The sequence below is a fragment of the Sceloporus undulatus genome, chromosome 4 (genome assembly GCF_019175285.1).
Source record: "Sceloporus undulatus isolate JIND9_A2432 ecotype Alabama chromosome 4, SceUnd_v1.1, whole genome shotgun sequence".
In the NCBI taxonomy this organism is placed as follows: domain Eukaryota; kingdom Metazoa; phylum Chordata; class Lepidosauria; order Squamata; family Phrynosomatidae; genus Sceloporus; species Sceloporus undulatus.
In genome coordinates, this window is record NC_056525.1 from 124,185,759 (window position 1) to 124,199,397 (window position 13,639).

Sequence of the window (13,639 nt, forward strand, 5' to 3'; positions counted from 1 at the left end):
GTCCAGCTCAGGGGACATTATTCTTAAAAGATGTGTTCATTGAGGTGGTGTATGGTGGACCCTCAGATGTTGTCATAGTTCAGGTCCCATCACCACTACCTAGCAAGCCATTGTAAAGGATGAGGAGAGGTGGGATCTGGCAATATCTGGAAATGCATGTTTGTATAGACCAGAGGTTTACAATGAGTCTGTAGTAAAACATCTGTATAGGAAAATATGTTTAGTATAGTAAAAGCATTTGTGATCTTTGTTGTAAAAAATCTGCAAAAGACTTCCCTCCACAAAATGCTACTTTTTACATGAGCACTGTTCTACAACAAAAGCATTTTTACACAAAAACACTGTATCCCACCCCCATGATACCAGCAACAAGGAAACAACAGCAAAGTATTAAATCATAGAATCATAGAGTAGGAAGAGACCACAAGGGCCATCCAGTCCAACCCCCTGCCATGCTAAAAAAAGATGAGAGGTGCTAAAACAGGAGGAAACTATTTAGCAGAAGAGCATGCTGGATAAGTAAAGACTTTTAATGATTTGGGGAAGATGCCACTGAGGGAAAAGAAAATAGGAGTTATATACAGGTATCAGAGGTTTCCAACTTGAGATTTTAATGCGTATTCTGGGCAACAGCACAAATTCACTTTTTGGTAGGTATGTCAATATTGGATGGACCCCATCCACCCCTCTTCTGGGCTGGTACATACATGATTGTGTATTCCTTCTCTGTCCCTTGTTTTTCTCTCTCTCAATTCTCCTCCTGCCCTGTGTCCCCTCAATGTCTTGAGTTCCTCTTCCTACTCCCAGGCTCCCATCTCTCAGAGTATCTTTCCTCCACTCTCGGGCTTCCATCCCGTTTGGATTTTCCTTTCTCTCTCGCAGGTTCTTCCCCATCACACCCTTCTTGCTTTTCTCAGCACCCTTTCCCCCTTTCCAACTTTGGTTCTTCTTTCCTCTCATTCCCTTCCTCACACCCCTCACCTTTCTCTCCCCATCTCTTACTGTCCTCCCTCCTGCCTCTCTGGCTTCCCCCCATTTACGTCTTTTATCTGGATCTCCCCCTACCAACTCTATCCTGCTTTTGCGCGCGCACACACTCCCTTGGTTTTACATCCTCTCTCTACAGTTTGAGCCTTCTGCCATTGTATTATCTTCCCCAACTCCTCTTTTCTACCACTGCCACTACTAGTGAATGGAGCAAAGTCTTCATTCATTTGCACAACAGCGGAGAAACTACCTAGGGCGCATAACGGGAAGGGATGGTCTTCCCTTCCACCCCCAACTGTCTTCCAGCATGGTAGCTCTTCCCGTGCAAATGAATAGAGAAACTACCCCATCTCCTTGCACAAATGGGGGGGGGAAGGAAGCAGCATAAAGGGCACGCCAGCCTAGGTTTGTGGGCACAGTAGCATTCATGGTCACCACATTGAGTTCCCTACAGACATAGATTAGGGCAGGGAGAGAGAGAAACCAATTGTCATGGTGCAAGGAAATGGCATCGGAGAGTAGAATACAGGTGGCCCTTTGTATCCATGGATTCTTTATCCACTGATTCAACCATCCACAGTTTGAAAATATTGAATATATATATATATATATATATATATATATATATATATATATATATAATCACCAAAAGTGAAGCGTCATCTTGCATAGACATCATTTTACTATGCTGGTGTACTGAATGGGACTTGAGCATCCACAGATTTTGCTATCCATTTGGTGTGGAACTAAACCAAACAGATACCAAGGGCCCATTGTAATAAGGAGGGGAGTTGCTTCCAAGGATAAGAATTACAAGCACAGACCTTTATCCTGTTTCATTGCAGGAACAAAGAGAAAGGTAAAAGAAATATGCTCACTGGCAACTTTGAGGGAGTCTACAAAACTATAGGGAGGAGGGAGAGGACTGAAAGCATCCAGCAATATTAGCTGATAAGGCAAATAAAAATAGATCAAAACTCACCAGGTATACCTGTATGACAGCATTATTTGAACAAAATGATATGAATTATAAACACATAAAAACATATAACAACTTAGTTCTAAAATGACAAAAAATTAATAGAAGGCTCTGTAAATCACTCCATAAAATGATCCCATCAATGCACAGCAGGCAGAGAGAAAAGGGAATTTGCACATATTTGAGGAGGACACAAATTGAAAGAGCAAAACAAGGAAAACGTAACAGTTTTTCACTCTAAACTTCATTTTTTAAAATCTAAAATAAAAAAAGGAAGGAATTTTAATACAGAGGAAGGTTAAAACAATGTTAATAAATACGTCTGCAATTGAATAAAGAGCTAGATTCTGATGGTCAATCTGCTTCATAATATAAAAGCATAATACAAGAGAACCTAAAATTTAAATTTAAATATTAAATTTAAAAGTTCAGAAAGCTTGACACATACATACCCTATAATAGCCATGGATCAGCCAGGGCATGGCTAGTCCTTTGCATTCCTTGTTTCTCTGCTCTGTCTTAAAGAACTCTGAATTACTACTCTTCCTGCTGCAAACTCCAATGTTTCTTCAGTTACTTTGCATTCAGTTAACTTCGCAAGAAGGAGTGGAGAGGGATGGAGTCCTGCCTTTTTCAGTAGGGTTAAGCAATAACAAGAGGAGGAATGGGAGGTTTGCTTCCTTCAACAACCTGTGTGACTCAGGACTGAATATCACACTACGCTGTTATAGCACTATGATTCCACTTTAACTGCTATGGCTACCTCCTGTGGAATCCTGGGATTTGCAGTTTAGGGGAAAGCATTTAAAATTTTCACCAAGGGAGCTCTTAAAGCCTCACTAAACTACAAACCTGAGTTCCACAGGAGGCTGCCATTAACTGCTATGTGGGATAATAGCTCTCTAACAGTGTAATAGTGTAATATTGACCTCAGTGCATCTATACTATAGAAATAATACAGTTTGACAGAACCTTTAAGTGCTGTATCTCCATCCTATGGAATCCTGGGATTACAAAATCTTTAGCTGTCTCTGCCAAAGAGTGCTGGTGCCTCACAAAACTACAAATCCCAGGATTCTCTGGGATGCAGCCATGACATTTAAAGTGGAGTCAAACTGCATTATTTCTACAGTGTGGATACACCCTCTAATTGCTCCTTGACATAAGGAAAGAGAGGCTTTTCCTTCAAATTACAGCTCACTTAGAAATGTGCACTAAGCTCTTTTCCAATCTCTCTCACAGATACTGTACATACATTTTCCTTTTTAATGGATTTCTCCTTCATTCCCCTAAAATAGGATAAATATTGTAGAGAAGCATTTAAAAAGAAAATTCCCCATGTGCATTCTGTCTGTAGATCTGTTTGTTTTTGAGATTTGCATATAAACCTTATATTTTGAGGTTTAGTTTTACTGGATTTCTTCTCTATACCTTTCTCTTTGCCTTACTTGTCCTGTATGCATTTGTGCACAGGGTTTTACAATTCCATGGGAAATAAAATGTAACTTGTAGAGATCCAGCATCAGATGAGATTTACTGGTTGCCTGGGTTTTGTAGTTGTTGCTTAAGAGAGTGTTTGGCAGAGGATTTTCTATTCAGGATAATAATGCAGTCAGAATGCATCTACGGAAAAGTGAGGTCCAATTAGTTCAGCAAGACTTACTCCTAGGTAAATGTGTAGATGATCCACACCGGAAAAGGTCACTGGCATTTTCTTCTATTTATCTCTTGGAGCTAAAAAGTATTTCACATTATCTTCTTGCACCCGCCTGTATTTTTATCCCAGCAACATCCCTGTAAATTAGGTGAGGCTGAGGGTCTATGAGTAGCATAAAGTGACCATATGAATGTTATGGGGAAGCTGGGATTTGACCTGAACATGCCCTGGGCAGAATGAGAGCTCATGCAGTGACCAGGGATCTGAGAGAAAGCTGTGATTTATTTTGAGCTGGCAATGATAAAGGTATTTTGATTTTACAATGATGTAGTATATAATGCGTTTATTGCTAATTATGCTGTATGCACACACAGTATAATGTATTCATTGATCAGGGTATTTTTTCAAGTTTTCCTAAGCTCAGTATATAAATGACAGGGTTTATTTGCTTAAAACAGTAGTTCTCCCTGTCAGTCTTTATTAAGAAGTCTTGCCCTCTTATCACCTGGCCAAACCATTTTCACCACACTCTAATGTTGCTTAGCTGCATGGGTCTCTGTTTTCAGCTATGAAATGCTGGCAGAATATACATAAAATCATATAGGCCCTACACTGTAAGACAATAGTCAACTCACGGAATTCAGGTATTACAACTAGGGGGCTCGACAGACCGCCCCTTTGGAGCGGCGTCCTGCTGTCCCTTTCCTCGCTAGATTGGGGCCACGGCCCCGATCCAACACTTTGCCAGCGCTAAAAAGAACATCCAGATGCTGCTCCTTTTAGCGCCGGCAAAAGGGTGCCCTTGCCACGGCAGCTTTTCGGTGCTCCTTTGGCACATTATGTCTAAACGCTGTGCCAACAGAGTGCCGTGATGCCACCTGCTGTGCAGTGGGTGTGTGGCGTCAAAATGCCATGCCCCCACTCTGTCCCGATGCCAGCATTTAATGCTGGTCTGTTTAGCCCCTAAGGCTCAAACGTTACACCATTCTTCATCTACACACATAAGAGAGAGAGAGAGAGAGAGAGAGAGAGAGAGAGAGAGATCACATGTACAGTTGGCCCTTCTTACACATGGATTCAAGCATCCACGGTTTGAAAATATTCAAAAAAAGTATAAATTTCAAATATCAAACCTTGATTTTCCATTTTTTTTATAAGGGACACTATTTTGCTATGTCATTTTATTTAATGGGACTTGAGCATACATAGATTTTGTTATACACAGGGGATCTTGGAACCAAACCCCAGCATATAACAAGGGTCCACTGTATTCTGAAAACAGAAGTAATAACTGTAATTGCTACTGTATAATCTGGTTAACAAAATACAAGGAAACATAGGGTCTGAACAGACAGGTCAAAATAAAACTGCTTCAGGTTACTTTGGAGGTATACTGTTTAAACGATCCATGCATCCTAAGAGGCCAGAAGGCACACCAAAGTCACGCTCCTGTCCTAAGGACTGGAGCACAGCTTTGATGCAGCTTCTGGCCTCTTAAGATGTGTGTGTCATTTAAACAGCCCATAGAGAAGCAAATGCCTGATGTGTGGAAGAGTCAATCAGGATTTTTTCTTCCTAGAGTAGTATTGTTGGTTGCTTGAAAGATTTGAATCTGAGACTGCTCTTGTTGCACTGTCAGTGCTTAGGATGAACAATATCAGCTGGAAAATCAAGTAAGGTGCTACCAAGCCTATCCTCCAGCATGATATGTCTGGGAGCTGGCTGTGACTAATGTAAGTGTTCTGCATATGCTCAGAGATACATAGTTTACCTGGCTTGCAGATGGAAGGAGGAAACTGCTTAGCACACTGTGACAAGGAAGACTGGGTCCTTGCCACTGGACGTTGAATGCAAGCGTGAGCCCTGGCTCCAGTTACAAAATGTATTCCTGTACTGGTTACACATTATGATATAATCAGAAAAACAGGTTAACAAAAGAAGTGCAAAGTGTAGCAGTTTAATGCTGCATTTCTATACCACTTTATGCCTTCAGTATGCTATAAATCAGTGGTTCCCAACCTTCCTAATGCTGCGACCCTTTAGTACTGTTCCTTGTGTTGTGGTGACCCAAACCCATGAAATTATTTTCATTGCTACTTCATAACTGTAATTAAATACGTAGATGTTTTCCAATGGTCTTAGGCGACCCCCATGAAAGGGTCATCCCGACCCCCAAAGGGGTCCCGACCCACAGGTTGGGAACCACTGCTATAAATAGACAAGGAAGTTAAGTTGCTCTTTGTGTAGCTAGTAAACAGATAAACAACAACAAAAATTGTTTTACCAAGAAATCAGTGAGATTGTTTTATTGAGCATGTTGCTAAAAACTGTCAGCTCTGATCTTAAAAATTTATTTGGAGGCTTGTTGTACTAATTTCAGCATCCTCAATGTCTTGTCTTATTCTCTCTCTTCCTTTCTATTCTGATAGCTTAGGGAGAAGTCCTCCAAACTGTAGGAATTCCATGTTGAGGACAACATCTGAACAACAGGGCAAACACCCTTTTTTAAAAGAAAAAACAAACAATAGCAAACAAACCTGCCACTGAGATGACCCAAAATAAAGTTTGTTTTTCATAGAATCATAGAGTTGGAAGAGACCACAAGGGCCATCCAGTCCAACTCCTGCCATGCAGGAAATCTCAATCAAAGCAATATTTGCTGCCACCAAATCTTGGAAAATGGGTCCTGGGTTCCAAATCTTGCAAAATGTCTCTCTGGCTCCCCAGCTCTTGCTCTGGGACAATACAGCAATGTTTCTGGAGCTTGGCTGCTTACTGCCCACTTACATTCATTAATTCTTTTGCTGGGGGGTCGGGGTCTGTTGAGCATGGCAGATTTAGCGTTGCATAGATAGCTAAGGTTTTTTAAGCTACTAAGTATGCAAAAAATAAAGGCACCTTTTCCTAAGGTGCTGTTTTACAAGGTTTGAAAATGACTCCAACAAAGATAAATATGAAAATCACACATTTCTGGAGTGTTTGGACACATGGCAAGGTAATATAGGCATACCTCTGCAGCACCCTGTGAATAGTCAAAATTAGAGTACAGTTACACTTTTTCCTCACACGGGGAGAGGCATATTGCACAGAAGGTGGGGAGGTTTTTAAAAAAATCAATCCATACAACAATAACCAGATTTCATGTATAACAGCCCCCATGCAGTGCAGATATTCAAGGTCAGTGAGCTGAAGCAAATACAGGGAGCAGCTTCACAAATAATTCAATAGCTGGAAAGATTCATTTGTGGGGGTTGACTTCTGCTTGGGAGAGCTATGATTTGAAAAAAGAAGGTTATGATAAACCCTGCCTTGGCATAGATCTGAAAAGCATGAAATCAAACCAACACGAAGTTATAAAACTGAAACAAATGAGTAGCTTTGGCATAACAAAGCAGAATTTAGACTTCGTGTCAGAAAAGATTTCCTAATGCTATGGTTCATTGGATGGCGGCAGTTGCTCTCGCAAAGAACAGTGAGGACAGCCCATTTTCAGGATACACTCTGGCAAATGTACAGTGCGGAATAAAGATATACCAAAAAAATAAAGTTTGCATTCTAACCTCTATGTTTTCCAGCATATGAACAAAAGTGTGTGTGTGTGTGTACTAGAGTATTCAGATGAAACATGCTCAGAGACTCACAACCCCCTGCCAGTATAATTCCTTATCTCCACAGAAGATTTTCAAAGGCAAATGATGTGCAAGAAATATCCGTTTGGCTGCCCGCACTGCCATGACCCAGGGCAGATTCAGCCCAAGCTTTCATCACACCATTGCCTTGCCTCATTCACTGACTCATACAGGATTTCACAAATCATCATCCCTTCCTTTTCCCTCTGCTTCGAGTACCTTCTGGCACTGATTCTCATACCTGACTGATTTTGAGTTATGTTTTTAATTTTTGTATATTTTTATGTGATTTTATATTGTTTGTAAATGATTTTAATTGTTTTGAATTTTAATGAGTTTTTAAAATTGTTTTTATCCATGAGCCACCTTAGTTCCCTCCTGGAAGAAAGGTGGAATACAAATGAAATAAATAAATAAATTCTACATGTTTCCCAACTACAGAAAATCTGTTAGGGAGGAAAAGATGGAATAACTATACAGTACTGACATGAGAAGGAAGGGCTTCTACCTTTTCCATAAGCCAGTTTATCACACTAGCGAGATCCCATGGGAAAATGGGATTTAAACAAGGGTTAAATTAGTGAAAACCTGGAAATGCCCGAAGTTTATCACACGACGTCACTGTTAACGTGAAATAACACGAAGTTAAACCAAAGTTAAACAGAAGAAAAATGGCAGCCAAAAGTAAAATGGTTGTGTTTTTCTCCGCTTTAACTTCGTATCATTTCATTTTAGCAGCAGTTTGGTGTGATAAACTTCCCGAATTTGCGGGTTCTGTTTAAATTCAAATTTAATTTAACTCTCATTTAAAATCTGTTTTCCCGCAAGATCTCGCTAGTGTGGTAAGAGCCTTATCTGACCTTTTAAGTCTCTGTCCCTTGGAATGACTAGCCTATAAGCCAATTGCCATATTGGAACAGCACATGGCTGTACCAAAATGCCTTGGCGCCCTGGTGGCACAATGGTTAAATGCCAGTACTGTGAGTTCAATCCCACAGGGCTCCAAGTTGACTCAGCCTGCCATCCTTTCGTAGGTCAGTACAATGAGTACCCAGCTTGTTGGGGGCAATTGGCTTACATATTGTAAACCACTTAGAGAGTGCTGAAGCAGTATAGAAATGTAAATGCTATTGCTGCTGGAAACTATACCTCAATTTGTGCCCCCACCCCCACCCCATGACAATTACTATCCCTTGGCTAACAACTTCATCTAGTTGCAGCCAAACTTCAGACTTCTCCTAAACCAAGGGCATATAACATGCAACCTGGGAGCCAAATGCTGCCCGCAAGGCCTTAAGTGTGGCTCTGAGGTGTTGAGCACCCTGCAGTTCCTGCCACCAAATCCTCCTTGCTGATTTTCTGCCAATTTTGCACAGATAATTGTCTCCTGATTGGACTGAGTGACTGATATCTGGATTGCCGGAGGAGAAGCAGCAGAAATTTGTACCCGGGGGCTATTGCATTCATTATATGGTAGTGATTGCTATCTCAGAGGATGGCTCTGCTTACATTAACCTCTCCACACACCCACCCCATTCACAGAGATAATCTGGAGAGGCACTGGTGCATCTTAAATTCATTTCTCAATTATACTGGGTGGCATCCTTGATAGTGGCTGCCCATGTTGAGTGGCTGCCTTTTAGTGGCAAGTACTGTACAGTAATACATGTACAGTCAGTTTATCACGAAAATGTACTTGCTGTTTAAACATATTCTCTCAGATTTAATTTTTTACCTTCTGGCAGAGAAGTATAACTTTCTCCAATAATCTAGATAAAGAATGTTTTCAAAAATACCCCAGTGCTACAGAGAACTGTATTATCACTGATTCTAGCATGAGACAATACTAAGCAATCATGTACTGTAGTTTTAACAATTCTTCTTGTTGAGTGCCTTCAAATAGTTTCCAGCTCATGGTGATCCTAAGGAGAACTTATCATGGCGGCTTCTTGGCAGGATTTGTTCAGGGGAAGTTTGCCATTGTCTTCTCCTGAGGCTGAGAGCATGTGACTTTCCCCAGGTCACCCAGTGGGTTTCAGGGTCGAGTGGGGATTGAAACTCTGGTCTCCAAAGTTGTAGTGTAATACTCAAACCACTACGCCATGCTGGCTCTCTTTTCAATCTTTTATTTCACTTTGGTGCATTACAGACCGCCCTTTTGAGACGGCCTGTACCCGCCCCTTTCCCTGGGGTATCGGGGCCTCAGTGGTCAGAACAGCAGCCGCTGAGGCCCCAATCCGCCGCTTTCCAGGCTGCGGGGAAGGGGCAAAAGGCTGCTTCCCCGCAGCCTGGAAAGGGGTGTCCTTGAGGCTTCAAGCCCCAAGGCGGCGGGGGGGAGGAGGATAAAGGGGCCGCTTGGCCCCTTTCTCCTTTGCGTCGCTGGGCGCAGCCGTGTGAAGGCTGCGCCCAGCGGCGCAAACCAGGAAGGAACTCCGAAACGGAACTCCTTCCTGCTCTGCGCAAAGGGCGCACTAAGCACCCTGGTGCGGAGCGACAATGTCACGTCTGCGCTGCCCCATATAGAGGCGGCACGGTCGTGACGTCATCATGGCTGCCCCCATGTAGATGGGGGCGCCGCCATTTTGTACGGACTCAGTCCGTACTAGGGTTAGGGGGTGCGGAAACACCGCACCTTTCTAACCCTAATAAGGACTGACTACATACTTTCATGGCGGTCTGTAACACGCCTTAGTGTGCTTAAAGGAGCTAAAAGGCAGACAAGAGACCTTCTTTAGAATTTTCCAAAAAATATTAGTATAATTATAAATTTCAATTTCTGGCCCTTCTATATATTTTCCTTTAGGCAGGCCAATTTCCTTTAGATATCCCAACTTCTTTTTTAATTTGCTGCACCATAACTACTATTTTTACATCCTCTGACTTTTACTCACTCCACTTCTGTCTCACTTTTATTTCTACAATTTTCCAGACTCCTGCCAGTAAATTCTGAGAATCTGAAATTCACTTATGGGGGTGGGTGGGGGTTCTTTTAAAATAGGATACAGCTTCACACCAAGTCAGATCATCCATCCATCCATCCCAGTATTGTCTGCTATACTGTGACTAGAAGCATTTATTCTTAAGAGTTCTAATGAGGACTTTGGACAGGATTCTTTTCTAGCCTGAACCACAGATGCTGGGATGTATACCAGAGATACTCCACAAACAACACATGTGCTCAGCTTCTGAGTACAAGATGATCATGAATCCCATATGGTCAAAGCCACCAAGAAGTACAAACCAACCTGAGGATCTGAGGATATTCATACAAGTTGACTTATTTTGGCCCGCGCGCATGCACACACATACAGATGGATATTTAATTGGTAGGATATAATGGGATTTTAGCCCTTGAGAGTCTTAAAATATGAGTGGTTCCCACAGTACCTCATAGCCAGATAGCTATTTGATAAACGTCTTGTTAAAAAAAGCATTCACTTGCAGTACATCCTCCAACTGGAACTCAAATTTCCAAGTGCTGGACAAAGGCCCATTAAGAGTTGAGTGGCTTCTGCTGTATGGATGCCACTGTTTAGGGCCCAGATGGACAAAAATGGGAAATGTTCTGCATGTGAATGTTCTATTCAGAAGTGAGTTGTTAAAATAGCTTGTCTGTGAAGATTTAAAAAAATAATAATATAAACCACCAGCAGCCTGAATATAACATACATGGCTTTGTTTTTGACTGCCAATCTGTTCCTGAAGATGATCTCATGCTTCACCAGGAAATGAGGGCAAGAGGAGGTTATAGTCCAGTTTATTACAAATTGCTATTCTGTTACTTCCCTCGAAGGAATTGGGAATAATTTTCTCCAGGTTACTTCTACTTTACCTTGTACAGTCCGTCCTCGCCTTACGCGGGGGATCCGTTCCGGATCCCTCCGCATAAGGCGAATTCCGCCTATGCTCGAGCCCCATTGGAAACAATGGGGCTCGTGCACGGCGGTGCGGGGCGCAACAGGCGCACACGCCCATTCAATTGAATGGGACGCGCCGCCCCTTCCGCCCCGTGGCTTGAGCGCGTATGCTCAAGGCCGCGTATGGCATGCCCGCGTATGGCGCGCCTGCGTATGGCACGCCCGCGTATGGCGCGGGCGCACTGTATATAACTGTAAAGAAACTGGTTGAGAGACAAGAATTGCATTTGGAAATAATAAGCCTCGAATCGTGAAAACTCTGGGTTATTATGGCAAGAGCATGCGGACTGACTTCCTAAAAACAAAATGGCCTGAACAGGAATTGGGGAATATATCTTTTTCTGTTCCTCAATAAATTATTATTGTTATTAACTGTACAGTACCGATCTCATAATGTATTGATTGTGACAGGTTTTATGAAAGATGAATAAGGGATAAGAGTTTCTTGGTTAGCATAAGGGCCACTAGTCATCAGGGATTAAGAGCCAGCCCTCACCCCCAAAAATCACCCCCCCCCCCAAATGATACAATGTGGATTACTAAACTTGAAGATGCTCATTTATTTGTGATGAACTGTGGCCCATTTCAAAATATAATTTTTAATAAATAAAATGCTCAGATATTGAGAAACATTTGACCCCCCAGATGCAACTCTGATCAGCCCTATTAAGCAAAGCCAATGACAACATCTGGTGGGCCACATGTTCCCCATCATAGGTCTACATGATAATGCCAAAAGTCTTTAGGTGCTGATTCACCCTACGTTAAACAAACATTGAAACAGTGGAGACAAGAAGAATCTATGACAGGGCTGTATTACGTTTCAAAAAGTCAGCATTTTAAAAAGTTCAAATAATCAAGAATATATTGTAAATATGCCTATAACTATGGTTAGCTATAAACTGCTATTTTCAGTATTTGGAAGATACTGAAGAAAGAGACGGGAGAACAAATACAAGTTGGAAAAGTAAGATGAGAGAAAATTCTAATTTAATATAAAATGCCCAGATTATGTGAACAAAAGGTTCTTTCCCCAGTTTATTACAGGCCATTAAGTGGATCATAGAGCAACAGCCAAGAAAATTGTAACCCACTTGGTTTAAAAAGCACTTCAGGTTTAACTTGATTTGTGCTGTAACTGAATCCTTTCTCTCAGTGAAATAGGAAAAAGACATAAATTTGAAAAAGGTCTCTGCTGTCAATGATGGTCCACCATTACAGTACGAATTTTAGAAAGAACATCCATACTCTTAAGTTTATAATGAACAAACACAAAGAATTTACAACTAATCAGAACTCACTAAATCAAACTGAAGGCCTATATGCAAGGCTACAATTATAATGTCCCATGTCCATGAAACAACATATAATTCCACATTATTGTTTTTTTTTTAATCAGTGAAGATGATATTTGCTATTGCCTTTCACACAGACTGACTGTAACACTGAGTGTCCCATTGCCAGTGTATTATACGATAGTACTGTACACTGTGCTTTTTAAAGTTGGTGGAATCTGTGTGCATTTTCCATTCTAGCCAATGCACATTCTAGCCAATGCACATAACCTTATGATGTAAGAAATAAAGAAGAGACTCTACCCAAAGTTGAACAGAAGCAGGGATGTGTAATCTGACCTAATTTTGTAGCTTTGTTCAGTAAAGAGTTTAACTATCTACTATACGGTCAATGTGATGTCATCAAATGTATTGCGACAGTACTGAAATCAGGCCACAGACAACCTTATCATACAGTCTGAAGACATTTATGACTTTGGGTCAAACATCAAAAAGCCAAGAATCAATTTTGAGTTCACTAAAAGATAAATATTTATCTGATAACTTACCGGTACTTTGAATGGAGATGTGTTTGATGCATCCATGGAGTTGGTTTTGTCTGATGTGCTTGTCCCTGAGATACTCCGTCTTCGAGGAGACCTCTCTGCTGGGACCTCTGGCAGAGGGGAGAAGAAAAGAAATAGGTGAGGAAATGAAAGACTAAATTCCTGAAGCACTAGCACATTTCTCAGCATTTATAAGTTACGAAAACTTTACATTTACTTGGAAAACAAACACTGAACTCCATCTCTAAATTTCAGGCAATTCAGAAGACTTTGCTTTACTGAACACATACTTGGCAAAGTTACAACTCCACCTACAGCACAAAAGTACCATGCTTTCAGCCAGGCATGAAGAGAGTTAACTCTATCAAAATTCCATCTGTGAAAGGGGGAAGCTCCTAACAGATATCACACTGAATACAGTTTAATAAAGGTCGAAGTGCAACTGCATGCAGATAATATGGTTTTAACTGACTGATAATACAGTCAGTAACAGTCCAAACATAACGCAGCCTTACTCATACAGAGGTTCAGCTGAGTTAAACTGTATTTACTCCATTATGCATGCTTAGGATTGTAGTGTACAGCCATCGTAAGATTCAAACATATTCACACACACAAAAACATATTTGC

General features: G+C 41.3%; 1 protein-coding gene across 7 annotated transcripts in view; it reads right to left on the reverse strand.

Annotated features, from left to right (window-relative positions):
- The window catches only part of RASAL2 (RAS protein activator like 2), a 279,543-nt gene that overhangs the window by 67,785 nt on the left and 198,119 nt on the right, over positions 1–13,639 (reverse strand). For all 7 annotated transcript variants that reach the window (XM_042463810.1, XM_042463808.1, XM_042463809.1 and 4 more), the window contains one exon: positions 13,013–13,119. In XM_042463810.1, coding sequence (XP_042319744.1) covers positions 13,013–13,119 — 107 coding nt within the window. The remainder of the gene's footprint in view (positions 1–13,012; positions 13,120–13,639) is intronic.